Consider the following 20,094-nt stretch of genomic DNA (forward strand, 5'->3'; position numbering starts at 1 on the left):
TTAATTTGATCTTTTTCTCTACCTCATCATGTCTGCATGTATCTTTATTATTTCCTTCCTTGTCTTTTTTTGCATTGGCTTTGTGATTCTTTTCCAACTTTCTGAGTTGGGAATTGATTTTTTTTATTCTCTTTGGTTTGCCAAATTTTTAGCCATCCCTTTATTTTTAGGCTTTGTGAAGGACTGTTTATGTGTCTCTTATATAAAAATATAGAGTTGGGGTTTGCTTTATGAGCCAATTTGAAAAGTTCTTTGGTGAGTTAAACCCATTTGCATTTAGTGACACGACTGATATTTGATATAATACAGAAATTACTCTGGGTTTTAATTATACATAAACTGTTTACTGTATTTCTTTAGTTTTTCCTTTAAAAAATATTCCGTGTGCTGAGAAAGTTTTTCCCATTATCCTGTATTTAACTTTTTATGCCTTCTTAGGCTTTTTTTCTTATTTAACAGTATTAGATCTGTCAGCTTTACATTGTATCTTTTGAATCCATCTACTAGGTATACAATAAGCCATGATCTTATTCTACTTCCTCTTTTCTTTACTTCTAAAAATATATATAGATTTTATTTATTCATGAGAGACACACAGAGAGAGGCAGAGACACAGGCAGAGGGAGAAGCAGGATCACCACAGGGAGCCTGATGCCAGACTCCATCCCAGCACTCTGGGATCATGACGTGAGCCAAAGGCAGATGCTCAACCACTGGGCCACCCAAATGCTCCTCTTTCCATTTTTTAAAGTTGCATACTTCCTGCTTTGTCAAAACATATTACATTTATATACTATTCCTCTACCACCTCCCCGACCCTGTTTTTGCTTTACAGTTAAATCTATGTCATGTTCACCATCAGTCCTCTTGCCCAAATTTCATCTGTCTTGTTTGCATGAAGTTCTCTAATATATTCCCCAAGAAGGATGCATGCACATACTAGTCCTTTATTTCATGCTCATTCATTTTCCATAGCCTTGATACTTAAGAGAATCATAGCTACATATAAAATTTGGGATTCAGTTTTTTGAGTTTAACACATTCCTCTATTGTTTCCATACTTGTATTATTCTGAGAAGTCTGATGCGAGTCTTACTTTCTTGCTCTATAGGTTATTCCATCGTTTTGCCTCAAGACTCCGAGGAAGTTATCATCAAAATATAGTAGTTTTACCCAGCTATGTGAGGTTGAAGATCCCAAGTCAATTTTCCATGGCACCCACTAGGTAGGACCTTTCAACATACACATTAAAGTCCTCTTTTATTTCTGGTAACTTAAGTTTTATTTCTGTTCTTTTGCTTTTTCTTCAATCAGGGACTCCAATTATGCATGTGTTGGACTTCATTGCCTCTTCATTTTAACCACTTTTTTTTCTAACCTTTTTAACTACTTGACCCCATTTTCTGGATTGCTTTCCTAATTTTCAGCCATGTCCCTTATTAAATTTTTATTTGAATTTATTTACTTTAGGGTGTTTATTCATAACTCCAGATATGCATTTTCCTTTTTCTTTCTTGTTCTAGTTTCACTTTTTCCCTTTATTGGCCACTTTCTTTTTCCATTTTTTGAATTTTTTTTCTTAACTAGACTCTATGCCCAATGGAGCCCAAAGTGGGCTTGAGTTCATGACCCTGAGATCAAGATCTGAGCTGAGATCAAGAGTTAGACACTTGACCAACTGAGCCATGCAGGTGCCCCTCCATTTTTGAATTTCCTATCTGCCTCTAACTCTTGCAATTATTCAGCCTCATGACTTAGGAGTAGTCAAAGTTCATGTGATCAAGAATGATGTCAGAATCTTGCAAAGAAAAGGAGACAAGCTCAAACTAAAAAACACATTTATGACCTTATTGGTCAATTAGGTATTATTGCTGCTAAATATGAAGAAAATGTGGCAAAACTTTTAATGTAGATTACTGAAGATTGATATACAAATGAACCAAGTGTAGTGGTTACAAATGTAATAATGTTATACAAGATGTTATTATAAAAGACCCTGTTTTTGAAGGTGATTGTGCTTTGCTTAGATGTTCACAGTTATGTCTGGGGTTCACTGATCTGGAATCAGTGTCTGGATAAGTTGATTTATAGTTTTTATCAAATTTGGAAAATATTCCTTTAAATGTTTTGGGATTGAGTCCCACAGTGGGCTCTCTGCTCAGCAGGGAATCTGCTTCTCCTTCTCTCTCTGCCTTTCCCCCTACTCATGCTCTCTCTCATACTCTTTCCCTCAAATAAATAAATAAAATCTAAAAAAAAATCCCATCCAATAGATTTTTCACCTCAGACAACATAGAGCAGTTCAGTTTTGCTACACCTTCCATGTTCCTTTTTGGAATAAATGGAAGAATTATTAAGCTATAACTAACAGAGCTGGTAATTAAAATAACTAGTTAACACTGCCATTTCTGGGGCAATTTCAATCAACTAATTTTTCTTATTATGGGTTCATTTTCCTGTTGCTTTGCATGTCTGGTAACTTTTGACTGAATGCCAAACATTGTGAATCTTTTTTGGGTTATGGATATTTTTGTATTTCTAGAAATCTTGAGCTTTGTTCTTGGATGCAGACTAGTTACTTGCAAACAATTTGTTCTTTTGGGTTCTTTTAAGATTCCTTAGGCAGGACTGGATCAGTACTTACTTAGTCCAGCCTTAGCTGTTTCCCACTATTAAAGCAAAACACTTCTATATGCTCTACCCACTTATGAATCCAGGATTTCCCAGTCTGGCTAGTGAGAACAGGTACTATACTCAGCCCTGTGTGTTGGCCACCATCCCCTCTCATCATTTTGGCTGGTTCTCTCCCTAGCCTCCAGTAGTTTCCTCATGCATATGTGTACCAATCAATACTTTACTGAATACTTGAAGGGAACCCCCCACAGATCTCCAGTGTTCCCCTTCTATGCAGCTCTCCCTCTCTGGTGCTCTGTCTTATAAACTAATGGCCTCAGTCACTCCAGGATCTTGGTGTCATCTCTTCAACTCAAGGTTTGGCCAGGTTCAACCTAGGCTCCCCTTCCTCAGCAGCTATTTACATGTTCTTAAGGCAATTAGCTAAGGCTGTCATAGAACCTACTTCCTATGTTTCATATGTCTCATGGGTCATTGTCCTTTGTTCCCTAATGTCCAATCTCTTGTCTTAAAAACCCTCATTTCATGTATTTTGTCCTTTTGGGGGAGTTGTTTCAGATGTGAGGGTAAATCTATTTCCTGTTGGAAAATCTTGGCTAGAAGCAGAAGTACCAATCATAGTTTCTGAATACGAATACATGTAGAATCTAAAGCCACCCTAGGATGAGAAGGACTCCTTACCTTATTAATGTATCATCATCCACGATGACCAACCATGCTATTTTGTCATGGCTGTGATTCAAAAATTTTTCCAAAATGGCAAATGTCTTTCCACAGTGACCTAGGAAAGGCAAGAAGAAAACTTACAGTGAAATATTTTCTTTAAAATACATATATAACTCATTTTAGGGGAACCTAAGTGGTACAGGTGGTTAAGCATCTGACTTTTAGTTTCGGCTCAGGTCACGATCTCAGGGTCATGAGATTGAGCTCCACACTGGGCTCTGCACTCGGTGGGGAAACTGAGTTTCTCTCTCTCCCTCTGCCCTTCCCCACCACATTATCCCTTTCTCTCTAAAATAAATAAATAAATCTTTTTTTTTAAGTTAAAAAAATACATACTTAATTCATTTTAAAACATTTTAAAGTTTTAAAAGTAAAACCTTATGTGCGTCATGACACATGCACAAGTAGAAATTTTTAAAATTATCCTTTTACAATTTTTATAGACATAGTGAAGGGGTGGGGACTTAAGAGATCATGAAGTCTAAGCCATTTATTTCATACATGGGGAAACGGGAGGCCCAGAGAGAGAAAGGAGGTCACTTAGATAATCTGAGGTAGAACTAGGACTAGTATCTTCACTCCAAAGTTCTAAGTCTCATAGAAATTACAGAAGCCTGGCACCTTTCCTTAGATATTCTTACTCTGAAAGAACTGTTAGAACCCCAAGCACACATTAATAGGGTAACAGAACAGTAGTACAAAAGGAGGAGATTATACCTTCATTCATTTACTTTGTAAACACTTACTATTAATTTCCCATATGCCAGATATCCTGGCAAGTTCTGCTCTCAAAGCACAGTGTTCTTGGTGGCCAAGAGTTACAGCTCTTTGGATGCCAACAGATAAAGGTCAGTGCTTTAATGGAAGATGCTGGGGCCCAAGATAAGAATACAATGCTTGGAAATAGTACTCAAATCAATAAATAGTAATATACCCCTGATTTCAACAAGATATTTGCTGACACAATAGAGAACAAGCTAATATTAAACCACTCAATTTGACCTTTATTTTCATTTTTCTTGATCTCTTTATGAATTTTTAACCATTATTTGAAAGCCATCTCAAACTCCATTTGGAACAAGGTAGAATATAAATAGCAATAATAATATTAGACAAAACACCAATTAAGAAATCAAATGAGGAATACATGAATGAATGATTTTTAAAGGCAACCTAAATTGAAATCTAAAAAGCAAACTTGGGACACCTGGGTAGCTCAGCTGTTGAGGGTCTGCCTTTGGCTCAGGTCGTGATCTCGGGGTTCTGGGATCAAGTCCCACATCAGCCTCCCACAAGGAGCCTGCCTCTCCCTCTGCCTATGTCTCTGCCTTCTCTCTCTCTGTGTCTCTCATAAATAAATAAAATCTATAAAAAAAATAAAAAGCAAACAATAAAAAAACCTCAATCTAAAATCATTTTTCCAAAGCAAAAGCAATAGACAGACTCAGTAATATATTTAACCTTGTCAGAAGAATTGATAACTACAGGAATGCATATCTAATTCTACATTGTACATTATCAATCAAGGCCTTATGAGAAATGTGACCATGAATCAATCCAGATAAACTACTCGAGAGAACAAGACAATCAACTTACTACTTCTTTTTCTATTCATAAAAGAGTATGGGGAACCAGAAAACTAAAGAAAATAATGTGGTGGGAATACTAGAAAAAAATTAAGATAAAAAGCATCTGAAAGTGAAGTGGCCAAATTTCTAGTTTGTTTGTTTTTTTTAAAGATTTTTATTTATTTATTCATGAGAGACACAGAGAGAGAGGCAGAGACACAGGCAGAGGGAGAAGCAGGCTCCATGCAGGGAGCCCAATGTGGGACTTGATCCTGGGGCTCCAGGATCATGCCCTGGGCCGAAGGCAGACACTAAACTGCTGAGCCACCCGGGCTGCCTAAAGTGGCCAAATTTCTACTTCCATTTTTTTTATTTTTATTTTTTTAAGATTTTATTTATTTATTCATGAGAGACACAGACAGAGGCAGAGACATAGGCAGAGGGAGAAGCAAGCTCCCTGTGGGGAGCCTGATGCAGGACTCGATCCCAAGACTCTGGGATCACAACCTGAGCCAAAGGCACTCAACCACTGAGCCACCCAGGTGCCCCTACTTCCATTTTTTTTTAAATAAAAAATGTTTTAATTAGAAAACCTGCAATCTGAAGAGAAAAACAGGTAATTACCATCAATTACTAATTAAAATGTTAACAAAATACATGAATATCATGGAGCTTATGTCACACATAACCATGTAGAATGTGGGTAAGTGCTACTTGAGAGGTAGGTACAAAATGTGAGACCATAAGCTTCATGAGGATAGACACCATAGGCTTCATTCCTATCTTCCCTACTTCCAGGGCTTTGGCAGCTGGCAAACAGCAGTCACAGAACAATCCTGGCCGGGTAAACTACTAAAATTAAATGAGGACAACTTTTGTGTGGGAAGATAATATTAACTTTGGACACTCCATTATGGTCATAATGAATCATTAAGGTATAAAAGGATCCATTAAATAATCCTAATTGTCATGTGCTTGGTCATATCAATATGGCCTAAGAACTTAGAATCTTTTCTTAGTACTTATAAAGCAGCTCTTAATCCAAGAGAATTGGTCCAAATCCATGGGTAAAGATGTTGGGGAGGGGAGGAAGTGAAACTTACATAAGGCAAAAATCATAGTATTTATAATACATTTCATTTGTATTCTTATTTACTACATTTCAGAATAGACATTCTGAGTAAGAGTAGTATGAATTAAGGACTCACCTCTATCTGTATTGGGAATCCCCAGATCTACTGTAGGAATGGAACTTTCTGCATGATCACTGTAGTATTCAATGAGACTTGCCTGGCCTGCCCAGGTCTGCTTTACAATGGGAACTGAAAAAATGAGAGGAGTGACAGTCACTGACATAATCATGCAGGGAGGCTTAGCATTCTGAAGGGCAGCATAATCACCTATAAAGGAAGAGAACCATTATTTGTTCTTCTCCAGGTGTTTTCACCTGCTAGCTTTTCCTACCCTAAGAAATGTCAGGCTGTTAGTTGATGACAGCACATGAGTGGGACCAACCCTCTTCTTGAGCCATTTTCAGTATACGTTAGAGCCCAACACTTTCCATTCCTGGTGATTCCTCATTCCACGTCCATGTAATGATACATTTTCTAGTCTGTTTATACTGTTGTGCTTAATTTTCCTCTCCCCCCGCCCCCATGGGCTATTGCATTTAAAATTCACTACTGGATTTTTAAAATGCTTCTTAGAGGAGTGGGGAATATAATTAGTTCTAAGGAATGTTCTGTGTTTCTGGCTGAGACACAAATTTACCTCCCATACAATAGGTGTAGGGAGCTTCTCAAACTACACACGTCCGCACTCAATGATTCCAACAGAACCACACAATCCTATCCAGGGCATGACCCTGAGACCCACTGCATATTCTTGTGCTGCACTTCTGAAAAATGTGGAAGAAGAAAGACTGATAACCATTGCAGATTTTTTACCTCTACCATTAAGAGATAAATTGTTTTAATAAAAGAAACACAAACAACAGAAAACTTCCCCGGTTTTCTGTAATTTAAAGCTATCTTTAAGCATCTCCAGTCTCCACACTTGATCAGAACTCTGCCTGACTACTCTTTGATATTAATTCACCTTACCAAATATCTGCATAATTATTTCTCATATACTTTTTTTAAGCCACTCTCTGTGCATCTCTAAATTTTAAAAAGAGGTTTCTGCTGTTTTAATAGAAAAAAAATTGATCAGCCCTGGCAATTTAAGAATCTGAGTAGAGATTCAGAACACAAGTGAACTAGATCTTCAGGTCAGTATTTAGAGATTTTATCAGATCCTTCATCTTTTTCCTTTTCCTCCAGCCCAAATAAAAACATATACAAAAACTCCCAATGCAATATTACCTCTAAGTGTTTGGCTATGCAAGCCAACAAACTCAGTCAAACTCAGCCTTTGTCTATAAAATACAAAAGTGCACCATTTTATCTATTATTCACTAGCTTTTAAGAAAGACCCATGAATTCTGGACATTTGTTATAATCTAAATTACCTATTTTAACGCACTAAACTTTTAGACCTTAAGACGTACTTCTGCAATCATAAAAAAGCAGAGATTTCTTCATGTCAAAATGGATAAAGGTGCATAAATAACAGATAAGGCTGCTGGGGGAAGGGCAGAAAAAAGAAAAAAAAATAATATACTTTCATGTCGTAGCACAATGAAAATCTTCACCTTGGCACTGCAGTGGCAGTTCGTTTTGCATATAACACGCAGGAGGACTTACCCCTGAAAGGGCTCCCTGCAGCTTGCTGCCACTAATTCACTCTTGGGTAAAATGTCCTCCCTTGCATGATGCTGGCAGAAGCTGTGAGGAAATGTCAAGAATCTTCTTCAGTCCCCAGCACTCAGCCATGCAACCTGTGCAAACGTCTGCTTTTACTGTCCTCAGCCTTTAGCCTCCAGTTTCTGTTTGCTCTAATAGCTTTATTAAGCAGGGGAGATGTTTCTTCTTGGCTGATTTAAATGACATTAAAATCAAGTTGTGAGTGAGTTCTTTGCCGTACCTAACTATTTGCTTTCAGTTTTCGTTTGAAACAGCTGAAACGGAAGTTTCCCTCAAGGTAAGAATTACTGTGCACCTCGCTCCCCACACCTGGCCCAGTGTCTGGGATGTAATAAGTGCTCAATAAATAGTTGAAGAAGGACTGGCTTTTGTAGAAGTGCTAACAAAAGGCTTAGGGCTATTTTTGGAACTAGTTTAAAGGAAGGTTTTATTCATAAAGGCAATTTGTCATTTGCTACAAGACTGTTGCCACCATTACCAATTGTATAAAAACACACCAGCCATTTTAATAGAGTAAGGTGCTATGATTCTATAATCCCAAAAGCATTCAGCAGTTTTTAATATCTGTACCCTAATTACTGTAATTCCCAAGGCATTTGTCATATCTGCCAGCTATAAAGAATTTAAAGCTAATGCTAAATCTTCTGGGACAGCAGGTAAAGCCTTTATCTTTATCTGAGGTTGACTCAAAATTACCTAAAACTTTTAAAAGACTAGTCTATTTTGCTATTTTATTAACAATGCTTGAATTCTAAGTTGAATTCATTCTATTTATAAAATATTTTATATTGAGGCACCATGTTCCTAAGGATATTAAACTTCGAGAAAATATTTCAATATAGTTACATGATCTATTATCTCATTTTCAATACAGAGAAGCATACTTTCTACCACCTAATAAAACACTAGTGAATGCCTCTTTCAAGAAGGTCTGCCACAAGATAACTTATAATTGGAGCAAAGTAAAACTTGTACTATTAAAAAAAATACCCCACTGCACAGATGGTATAAATCTTCCACATGGCTTTACAGACTTGAAGCAGGAGGAGATGTGTCTCGCTACAAGGCACAGAACACACATTTTCACCCCTGGTGAGTTTACTTGCAAAAATGATTACATATGAAAATGAACTAGACACAAGCACTGTACAGAAACTACCATGCAATCGAATGTGAGTAACTCTTGATTTTAAGAAATCTGCTATTTTCAATTGACAAATAGACCTCTAGTCTCTGTATGCATATCAATGACAGAACCCTGGCTGCTCCTCTCTCCACAGGAGAGGGTTAGAGACACACCCTCTGATTTTAAAGATGAGGTATACAGAAGCCTGAAAAGCAACCCTTGGGACTGATCTAAAACAACATTTTTGGGCAATCAGGAATGTCTTTATCTGTTCAACAGCCAGGAGGAGAACTGAATGAGGCAGCACCTGACTCCCTCCCTCTCCTTAATAATTAATCTGATCACATCATTTGACATAGAGTGTAGCCTTCTACCTGGCTGCCTTGTAATCCGTCTCATGTCTGAAATAAGCAGACTGCACCACAGTACCTGTAAGCCTCTCTAACCAAAGAGCACCCAGCTACCACAGACCCCTTTCAATAAATTTGTTCAGATTTGCCTCTTCCAGACAAGATGACTGCCGTAAAGATAACAGGGTATTTTGTTTTTTCAGTCTGAAAGGAATAAAGTGTTCATTTTTAGGTGCTCAGGAAGCTGTGAAAAAGGAACTAAATGCTGAGCAAATAGCAATTTTACCTCTTTAATCAGAGGAGACTGCAGCAGGAGAACATCTCACGACCCACCACCACTTGATGAACAAAACTGTGGCTGCCACAAGATACTTGAGAGACGCACAGGAACGGCATGGCAAAATGGTGCAAAAAAAAATTCTTAACATTTTCTGACAGCTCACGTCACACAGTGGAAAAACACATAACCCAAGAGGAAGTGAACAAGCTGAATATTAAAACTCCAGAGACCTTCTCCTTGCTTAAATATGTTACATGCTATGCCTATTTTGCTTTATATAATACTTTTAAAGTTTCTTTAAAATCCTACTAACTGCTTGCATCTCAAGAGTGTGTTGCTATTTCGATGGTGTCAATATGTATTTCCTTCTTAAGCCAAAAGATAGAATATATTTTTGCTGTGTCCTGAGAATACTTTATTTCATTTAAATCAGAATCCAGACATAAAGCAGTTACATAAGCATTTGTTTCACTGTTAGGCAAAAAAGGTACAAGAGGTAAAATAGTTTAATTTTGGAACTTGCCTTTTTATCAATTCTTCATTGAAAATAAAAAAAGAAAAATGAATTCAATGTATACTTTCCCTTGCCTTGACTGGAGCCTTTAACAGAAGTTCCATCCCTCACTCTCACCCTGGACATGGCCAACATTATAAGGAGCCAGGAGTAAGAGGCATTGCTGGGGGTCCTCTGCTGTACCGAGGGGCAGTGCATCCACAATGAGAACCTGCCACCAGATATATAATGAACAGTATAGCCAGCTCTCAGTTTTTCAAAGGTAAAATATACAATCTTATCTTTGGGTTTTTTTCCTTCATTGTCATTTGGCTTTTGTAACTTAAAGTGTTTCTACCACAGTGTTTTCTATACAGGGAAAGAAAAAAGAAAAAACCCACCCCGGTTCATGTATTCTGCTTGACTATAGCAGTTATATGCTTGGACAGGGGTGGCAGTCTAAATGCCCAGCTAGGTTTATATTTTAGGTCCTCTGTGATTTCAGTTTCTGGCTATTGCCATTCCTACTGAAAATAAAAAGCCTACTTTCCTAACTTCTGGCCAAGTCAAAAGTGACCTTGAGCCTAGCAGAACGTCAACATGAATATCAAATACCATTTATCAAGTGTTAAGATTGTAATACATCCAAGGAGATTACACTACAGGTCTGCTGTGGCAGAAAGAATTTGGGATTTGGAGCCAGAAAACCTGAGTCCTAGTTCACCTACTCCATAGTCTACAAGAACATGGGCCAGCTGTGTCTTGTCCCACACTCGGTTTTCTCTACACTACCAAGGGAACAACATTAATTATCACATCATAAGGAATTGTCAACATGAAGGCAGATAATACAACATATATAAAAAAACACACCAGAAAACGTAAAGAAGATAAGTATAGAAGCAGTCAATACGGTGTTGTCAATTTAACCGATAGGATTACTGGTTAATTTTCTGGACCATCTGGTGGTTAGACTACCTTCCAAAAGGAGGAGAGGAGCCCAGTGGCCTGGCAGGCTCATTTCCATCAAGCAACATGGACATCAAAGTGCCTAAAATCCTGCTGCCCCAGACTATCTTTGCAAACAAACATCCAAGTTTAAAGAGAGCTTGCCACAGAAACCCAACTGTGAAAGCCTCCTAATACCTTTTAATTAAGTCTCAGGCTTCAATGACCCCAGATCCAAATTCACAGCAGCAAATCAATGCATCCAGCTTTGGGAGGTTTGGTTTTAATGTTCCTAACAGGCTCTTAAGATTTGTAATTTTTTACCCACCATTTGCTTCAACGTGGATGGAACTGGAGGGTATTATGCTGAGTGAAGTAAGTCAGTCGGAGAAGGACAAACAGTGTATGTTCTCATTCATTTGGGGAATATAAATAATAGTGAAAGGGAATATAAGGGAAGGGAGAAGAAATGTGTGGGAAATATCAGAAAGGGAGACAGAACATAAAGCCTCCTAACTCTGGGAAACAAACTAGCGGTGGTGGAAGGGGAGGAGGGCGGGGGGTGGGGGTGAATGGGTGACGGGCACTGAGGGGGGCACTTGACGGGATGAGCACTGGGTGTTATTCTGTATGTTGGTAAATTGAACACCAATAAAAAATAAATTTATTAAAAAAAAGATTGTAATTTTTAAAGACGTTTGACTCAAAATTCAAATATAAAAGCGTTTCACAGATATCTAAAATGATTATCTCAACATTATGCAAATAAAACAATAAACTAGATCATTCAAAATTACTAAATTAAAATTAGCAAACTTATTTTTCATTTCTGTAGAATTTGAAAAATACAACAGGATTGGTCCCTCATTTTACTGCCTCACCGTCACCTGAATAATGTTTCAAAAGAGAAAATACGACCACCATTCTTAACATCATAAAAACAGTCTCTACTCCCAAGTGCAGCTTCAAGATTATGAAAATAGTCTCTACTCCCAAGTGCAGCTTCAAGATCAAATATATCAATTTGAATACTTCTGCTGGTTGTTAAAAAAAGAAAGTCCCCTCATTCATTTCCTTTGATGCTTTTTTATATGTTAAAAATTGTCCCCAAACACCCTTCCAGATTTTAAAATAAGCAAAAGGATATTAAAACTAGGTCAATTTTGTGAATGATGAAAATTATAACTGCTATATTGATTTCTAATAGTCCTTAGGACTCCTTATATAATGAGTGCATATATTAGGCTGATTTAATAGGACTTGGTACTTTCTGTGACTATTTTAGGTAAACACGAAGGTTTATAGTTATGTACTTTTAAGATACTGTACATCATAACCAGATTTTAATTGATGTCAACATCTAAAACAACCTTCAATCCCAAATCATAATATTATTTTATTTGGAAAATGTTCCCCTTTAAAGTTAATTTGTAAGTATTATATTATCAAAAAATTATATAAATGAATGTCCCCCATAGCTCCAATCCCATGAAAACGACAGCTGGTTTAGAAATCTCTTTTACATAAATATCACACTCTTGATGAAATCGACAGTCTTTTCACGGAAAAAAATTAAAATATATGCTAAAATTAGAAAATGCAAAAGACTGTCTAATTTTCAATTTGAGAAAAGTGCAGCTTGAAATAAGGCGAAAAAAGAAAGAAATTATGTCTACTTATATTTAGGATGGGCTTTTTTTTTTTTTACATTATCACCATAACTTAGTAGAATTCTGTAATGACACCAAAAACTTGAATAAAAACATTCATCTGCATGCCAAGATTTCCTTAAGGGACCACTGTGTATAAGCCACCTGTTGCCTTTTCTGCAGTATAATCTACTCATAAGCAAATAGGTATCTTTCAAAGTTCCAATGTGCACATCTGCCATAATGCAAAAAGAAGGATTAGTCTTCAAAGAAAACATCCTTTTTTGGCAGTCTCTCACCTTGAAATCCCTTCTAACATTCTTCATAGAATTCAGAGATGGCACATGGACATAATAGGACACTGTTCTGCAGAATGGATTGTTATTCATACATCGTGTCCAAGATTGTCACAGCTGCGCTTTCCCATTTCCAATTTAAAACACTGCTCTGAACAGTATTCAGAAGGGCTAAGGCCACTCATGTTTTGATACAAACGGTCCCTTCTAATTGATCTTGGTGATTGAAGTGGTACAATGAGGAATACTAACTAAGTAACTGCTTTCATTTCAACAATATATGTATCATGATCCCTTGAGTTCCTATCTGGTTTGTACTTTTTTTAAAAAGGCAGTTGGGATTTTAAAAGGTCAACAGAAATGAGTAACACAAAACATACTTCTATCACCATGAAATTTCTTGCACGTTTTTACTGCAAAAAATATATCCTCTTTCTTCACTGGATTTCCCTAGAAAACAAGAAAACATATATGAGTCTATGTCATATTTACACCCACATCCACACCCATATTAGATCTCACATACTGTAGGGGTGACATTCTCCAATGTCAAGGACATCAAATCTGTTTCCAAGATTAAGTTTTAAGCAAAAACAGGAACTGTTGTTAGGCTTACAAGGCCTCGGACATCAGCCAGACTTGGGCCCAAATCCCAGCCCTGCCCTGTACACACTGTGTCATCCAGACAACATTCTTCAGCTCTTGACTTCAGTCTGCTCATTTAGAAAATGGTCAGAATAACCACCAGTGAAGCTGCTTTTATTACTACATTTTTTTTTTTAGCACATTATAATTGCCCAGTAAATGTTAGTCACCTTCCCCTCCTCTTCCCAGCTGTTGAAGATTTTGACAAGGGGAGAGAACCAGGGGATGTTTCAGTGTAAAACAGGAGCAGACTCCCTTTTGTGGGGCCAGTCTTACTTTGATGTTGAAAGTATTTCTATGGCTCCTTTATTGTCTACCCAAGTCTAGCCTACAGTAACATTCTATTTTCTGACAAAAATAGGGTTATTTCAAACACTTGGGTGCAGGGAAGGAAGGGCAATTAGGAGCCCTGTGCTGGCCTAGCCCCAGCTGACCACGCACATGAAAGGGGCACACAGCCTGTGGACAGCCTATACATGAGGCCACAGACTGCTTCATGGGGTGTTCTGACCCCTTTATCATCTGTCTTGGGCCTCTAATAACATTCCTTCATGACTCAAACATCTAGAGCCAGTTTATAGTGACATCTAACCACAGCTTTGTCACATTACTCAAGACACTAGGAGGTTGACCCCATTAGGGGTCAAGAAGAGCATTAAAGAACAAGTAAGTATCATATCTAGAGAGACAGGCTTTCCCCCTCAGGAACTTGGCAAACATTACAGATTCTCCCCAATTACTGCAGTGTGTTTGTGTGTGTGTGTGTGTGTGTGTGTACATATATTCATCTTTGAAAATGCAACCCACAGACTTCTGTATGACTGCCTTGAGAAGAACAGACAATCTTTGAGGGTGATGAATATATTTTCCCTTCTGAGGACGAACTGTTAACAACCTAGTGAGTTTCAGGGGTCTTCAGGCTCATCCTGGGGACTGGACCAAGGTTATGCCATAAGAAGTACATTCATCCTGAAAGTTCTGCTGGACAGTGTCAGATGAGATCAAACCAAGGTCTCCAGCTGAGCAGAGAGGGGCTTGAGGAGAAAGCTTAGATATAACAGGAAATGTCTGAAATCACTCTTCTAGGAAATGAAATAGATATTCCAGTAGACACATGCTGTATCATCAACAAGAGAAATGATTCCAGGCACACTGACTCTAAAGAACTGTGGCAGGCAGCTCTGCACAGAGGCTCTGGAGTGAGTCTCTGCCATTGTAGTCCTCACTTCCCCTTCCCCCAGACTCACTGTGTGACCTTGAACAAGCACTTCTCAGTGCCCCTCTCTTCTTGTGTGTAAATAGGATAATAACAGTGCTTCCCTGATTAGGACTATTATTAGTAGAAATGTGACAAAAACTTTTTACCTGGCACATAAGAAATGTTGAGTTCTTTTCGGTATATACTTAAAGTGCCAGGACAACGTTATGCACAGCAGGTAGATTTTCCTTTGATATGCAAGAAAGTTTTTTTTCTATTACTTACACAAAGTGGTAGAAAAGAATGGAAGGTGGTAGCACAGTAGAAGTCCACAGCATCTGTACAAAACTCAGGCACTGGAGTGAGGGGAGGCCCATCGCCTTTGTCCCAGATGTAGAGGGCAATCTGTCAGGACAGGAGCCAGCAGCAAATGAAAGAACTCACTGCCAATACCACAAGTGTAAGAAGGTACAAAATATCTCAAAGAAAAGCAGATCACATCTTCTATAGGGCATTTAGACCGAAGCATATCAATCTGATGATATTCAACAGATTTTTTTTTACTTATAAAAATAGTAACTTCACATTGATCAATCTAATCTTTCATTAACAAGAATCCATATTCTGACTGCCAAACAATTCCAGAGTTGTCATAAGCAATTTCAGGGAAGCTATTTTAAGGTTTCTAAAGCGTTGCAGTGAAAGATAAAAGAAAATATTACCATGATTTTGGTTTTCTACAGTATAGTACAGTACCTACATACCTTGACTAACTGACTTGCTGAAAACATCTAAAACTGTTGGATAAAATATCTTTAAAATGATTTTAATTGGATTGCTAAAGTGCCACAGAAGTATAGAACTTATGAGGAAGAATATACAAAAGGAAGAGCCTGGGAAAAAGGGCATCGAGGGTAGTTTTACTCAGTAGATGGAAGGTGAACTCTGGTGATGCTGAGTTTCTGATAAGAGTTAAGAAAATAAAGCCTATGATGTACCCAAGGTGAGAGATGTCTAAGAGCAACCCCCACATAAAGCTGGGACTTTGGAGCTAGATAGAGGGGAAAAATCATCTCTAAATTTTCTCTGAGATTTTGTAATCAAAACCCAGGCTTCCCTAATTTGTGTCACCAACATGGTCCAAAACACTTCAAACAGTAATTCAAAGAAGCCCCAAGTCAACATAACCCTGTAGCAGCAGGAAAAGCAAATGTAAACCCTTCCTGGGGAACTCCCACCATACTGTAGGGCTCAAAGGATTACCACAGATACAGTTCTAAGCAAGACTACTCAGAGAAAAATCACAAAAAGCACAAAGATGTGAGCTGACAATCAAGAGCCAGCAGACACAACATAATCAGACCTAAAAGACTGCAGGTCTTGGAATTATCAAACACAGATTATAAAATTACTATGTTTAATATGATTTCATAAAGAAGAGAAAACTTTCAAGCTTCAGCAAAAAATTATTTTCAAAGATTATATAAAATAAGCAAATTTGAGAAAGAAAGGACTAAACTTCTAAAAATAAAAAATAATTAAAATGAAAAAAATTAATGGTTAGGATAAGCATTAAATTTAAATTAAAAATTAAATTTATTTACCTGCATATTAGACACAGGTAAATAAAAAATAGTGAACTAAAAGATGAAAGCTCTTAAACTGTCTGAGATGCAGTGCAACAAAAACAGAGGTGGGAAATGTAAGAGAAAAATTCAGAATGTAAGCACACCATTGGAAAGATCCAGGAGGAGATAACAGAGAGAATGGGGGTTGAGAATATACTTGAGAAGACAATGGCTGAGAATTTCTGAAAATTACATAACAATTCTATTATACAAAAGGTCAGTGGGATGCCTGGGTGGCTCAGCTGTTAAGAGTCTGCCTTCATTCAGCTCAGGGCATGATCTTGGGAGTCCCATATCAGGAGCCTGCTTCTTCCTCTGCCTCTCTCTGTCTCTCCTGAATAAATAAATATAATCTTTAAAAAAAAAATCAGCGAATCCTATGCAGATGGTAAAAAAAAAATCTACATCTAGACATCTCATAGTGAAATTGCAGAACACCAATTACAATCTTAAAAGCAGACAGAGAGAATGCCAGAATACCTACAAAGTAGCCATGTAAGACCATTTTTATTTCCCACAACAATAACAGAAGCCAGAACACAGTGCAGTAAGGCCACTGTGATGACAGAAAATGACTGACAACCCAGAGTTGTAAAGACATGGTAACTATGTTTCAAGAACAAAGTTAACATAAATGTTTTTAAAGGAAAAAAGATGAGAATTTACCACCTCATTGAAGGAAACGCTAAAAGATGTGCCTTAGAAGAATAAAAATGATCCCATCTGGGTTTAGCCACTCTGGAAAGCACTATGGATGTGTCTCAAAAAGTTAAAAATAGAGCTACCCAACAACCCAGCAATTGTACTACTAGGTATTTATCCAAAGGATACAAACATAGTGATCCAAAGGGGCACATGCACCCCAGTGTTTATAGCAACAATGTCCACAGTAGCCAAACTAAGGAAAGAATCCAGATGTCCATCAACAGATGAATGGATTAAGAAGATACTGTGTGTGTATGTGTGTGTGTGTGTGTGTGTGTGTATGGAATACAATGGAATATTACTCAGCCATCAATAAAAAAAATTAAATCTTACCATTTGCAATGACCTAGATGAAACTAGACAGTATTATGCTGAGTGAAATAAGTCAGTCAGAAAAGACAAATCATATGATTTCACTCATATGTGGAATTTAAGAAATAAAACAGAAGATCATAGGGGAAAATAAAATAAGATGAAATCAGAGAGGGAGACAAACCATAAGAGACTCTTACCTCTAGAAAGCAAACTGAGGGTTGCTGGAGGGGAGTAGGGGTGAGGGGATGGGGTAACTGGGTGATGGGCATTAAGGGGGAGGGTACTTGATGTCATGAGCACTGGCTGTTATATGCAACTGATGAATCCCTGAGTCGCACTCTACCTCGGAAACGAGTAATACACTATATGTTAATTAACTGAATTTGAATTTTAAAAATGTCCAAAAAAATTATCCCAGCCAGCAGGTCTTAGAAGTTAGATGGGATACCAAGCAAAGACACTGGGAAATATACGGTTAAGCTAATACAGACTATGAACTGCATAAAATAAAGGTAATATTGGAGGAGTTAAAAAAAGAGAACAAAAATACTAGACAACAAAGAGCATATAAATTGTGAGGGGAATAATCAGAGTTCAACTATTCTACATCTGCCAAATTTTTAGGACATCAATTAATTGGCCATTGTCAGGTTAAGAATGCATGTTAAAATATTTAAAATAACCAGTAAGGTACAAACATGGGGACTGAACTTCCAAAATAGCAGGGGAGGAAAAAATGGAAAAAGAAAGAACAAAAAATAATCTATATAGAAAGTATGGAAGTTTTTTAAAAAAGTTCCGGAGAGAAAATGGGGGGAAGGATAAAATGAAGTGTTAGAAATCAGTTTAAATATAATGGTAATTGTGTTCAATGTAAGTGTAAATTTTGCTACCTGGTTTAAAGACAAAGACTGGCAAACTGAGAGAAAAAAAAAAAAAAAAGATAGTCCTAAGAGAAATTCATCTAAAAGAGGACACAAAAGGGTTCCAAGAAAAAGATGAGAGACAATTATGAAGCAAATACTAAAAGAAAGCTAGCATAGACATAATCACCGCAACAAAATACATGCAAGGGCAAAGAGCATGACAAGAGATAAAGATGATTTCATACGAAGACATAAAGATTCTAAACTTACATGCATCTAATTAATACAATGTCGGGAAAAAAAATACAATGTCAGACTAGAAAAAACAAGAGTTGGTAGTTACAAGGGGAAGCACTGTCAAATGCACCATTATTATGGAAGATTTTCCCATTCCTCTCTTAATAAATGATAGATCAAGCAGACAAAAGTAGAAAGAAGGGAGGGAGGGAGAGAGAGAAGGAAGGAGGGAACAAGAAGGAAGATTAACTTACTCGATTAAATCTATTTCTTCTTTAATAAAGAGAATATTACACCCCCCAAATTATAGCATATATATCTTTTTCTCTACTCACGAAAATTTAACATGAACCAGGCCACCACATAAGCCTAAAAATATTCCTAATTACTGTTATATAGATACAATAATATTAAGCTAGAAATCAGTAACACAATAACAACAGATGCAAATATACTGGGTCACAAAGAAAAATGTAGTTTTTAAAGTGGATCACAGTACAAAAAAAAAAGTTTAAAAGTCTCTGCCCTAGAGAAACTCCTGCCAATGATCATGATGCGCATTAAAAACAAAAAAAAAAAAGAAAAGAAAGAAAAAAAAAACCCTCATAGAAGTAATGACTGTAATAGCAGGAAACCCATAGCAATGCAGAAGCCCACCACCAGGAGAATGGATAAGTAAACTGGCATAGCCATAGGAGAGACTGAAGCAGAAAGTGGAAATAAGTTTGTTAGAGCTGCTGCACAGATAAACATGGATGAGTTTCAAGTTAGAACAATACTCATGGTACAATTCTGTTTATATGAAGTCCAGAAGGATGCAAAATTGCATAATGTGTTATTCAGAGATACAGTCATATGCTGTAAAATATGAAGAAAAGGAAGAGAGATTTCAAGAAAATGTTTACTAATAAGAGTGAAAGGGACAAGGAAAGTCACATTCAGGTTAGCTTCAACATGAGGTGATGTTCCAGCTCTTAAGCCAGGTGATTACATCATAGATATTTTGACTGATCTTCATACCTTTCACATAAATTAGAAATACTCTTTCTATGTATTTAGTGTCTATAGATTCCCGAACCTGGGTATCTATATCAAAAAGTTCAATCTTCTTCAAAAATATCTAGGCAGACCTGTGCTTTTGATTAGTCATTCTTTCCTCTCTATGGAGAGGAGGAATGATTTTTACATGTCTATTTCTCCTCCAATGAACTATTTCCTTACATGCAAACATCCAAGAAGGTAAAGCCTTGTGCATGCCCTTTTTGCTCCTGGCAGGCTGCCAGCACTGCTGGACTGAGTTACATGTCAAGACCGATCTAGCTGTCCTAAGATACAGATTCTTGCAGAGAAAGGTGGGGCTGTTTTAGGCAGTCAGTTATGCTTGTGAATGAAACCCACAAAGAAATCTTCTTAACAATGATTCAGTAATGATTAATGATGGGACACCTGCCACCTGCCTTCAGGATGGTGGGTCACAGATGTCCACTAAATACCAAGGATGCTCGGGTCTCAACTGGTATGCCATGGCTGCCTCTTGGGACCAACTGGCTCAATTCTGCCCCAGAGGGTCAAGCACAGAAACATGACCAAGACATGTGTACAACCAAAGTACCAAATAAGAGCAAA

The 20,094-nt window shown here is 37.4% G+C and overlaps 1 protein-coding gene across 2 annotated transcripts in view; it reads right to left on the bottom strand.

Annotated features, from left to right (window-relative positions):
- Positions 1-20,094, bottom strand: part of B3GLCT (beta 3-glucosyltransferase) — a 236,501-nt gene that overhangs the window by 152,107 nt on the left and 64,300 nt on the right. For both annotated transcript variants that reach the window (XR_012016201.1, XM_072795553.1), the window contains exons 9-12: positions 15,003-15,122; positions 13,255-13,324; positions 6,137-6,250; positions 3,316-3,415 (exon numbers count right to left, since the gene is read on the bottom strand). Coding sequence is in view for 1 of the 2 variants with exons in the window: in XM_072795553.1 (XP_072651654.1) it covers positions 3,316-3,415; positions 6,137-6,250; positions 13,255-13,324; positions 15,003-15,122 (404 nt within the window). In the remaining variant the exon portion in view is untranslated. The remainder of the gene's footprint in view (positions 1-3,315; positions 3,416-6,136; positions 6,251-13,254; positions 13,325-15,002; positions 15,123-20,094) is intronic.

The sequence above is a fragment of the Canis lupus genome, chromosome 24, assembly GCF_048164855.1.
Source record: "Canis lupus baileyi chromosome 24, mCanLup2.hap1, whole genome shotgun sequence".
Taxonomy (NCBI): Eukaryota; Metazoa; Chordata; class Mammalia; order Carnivora; family Canidae; genus Canis; species Canis lupus.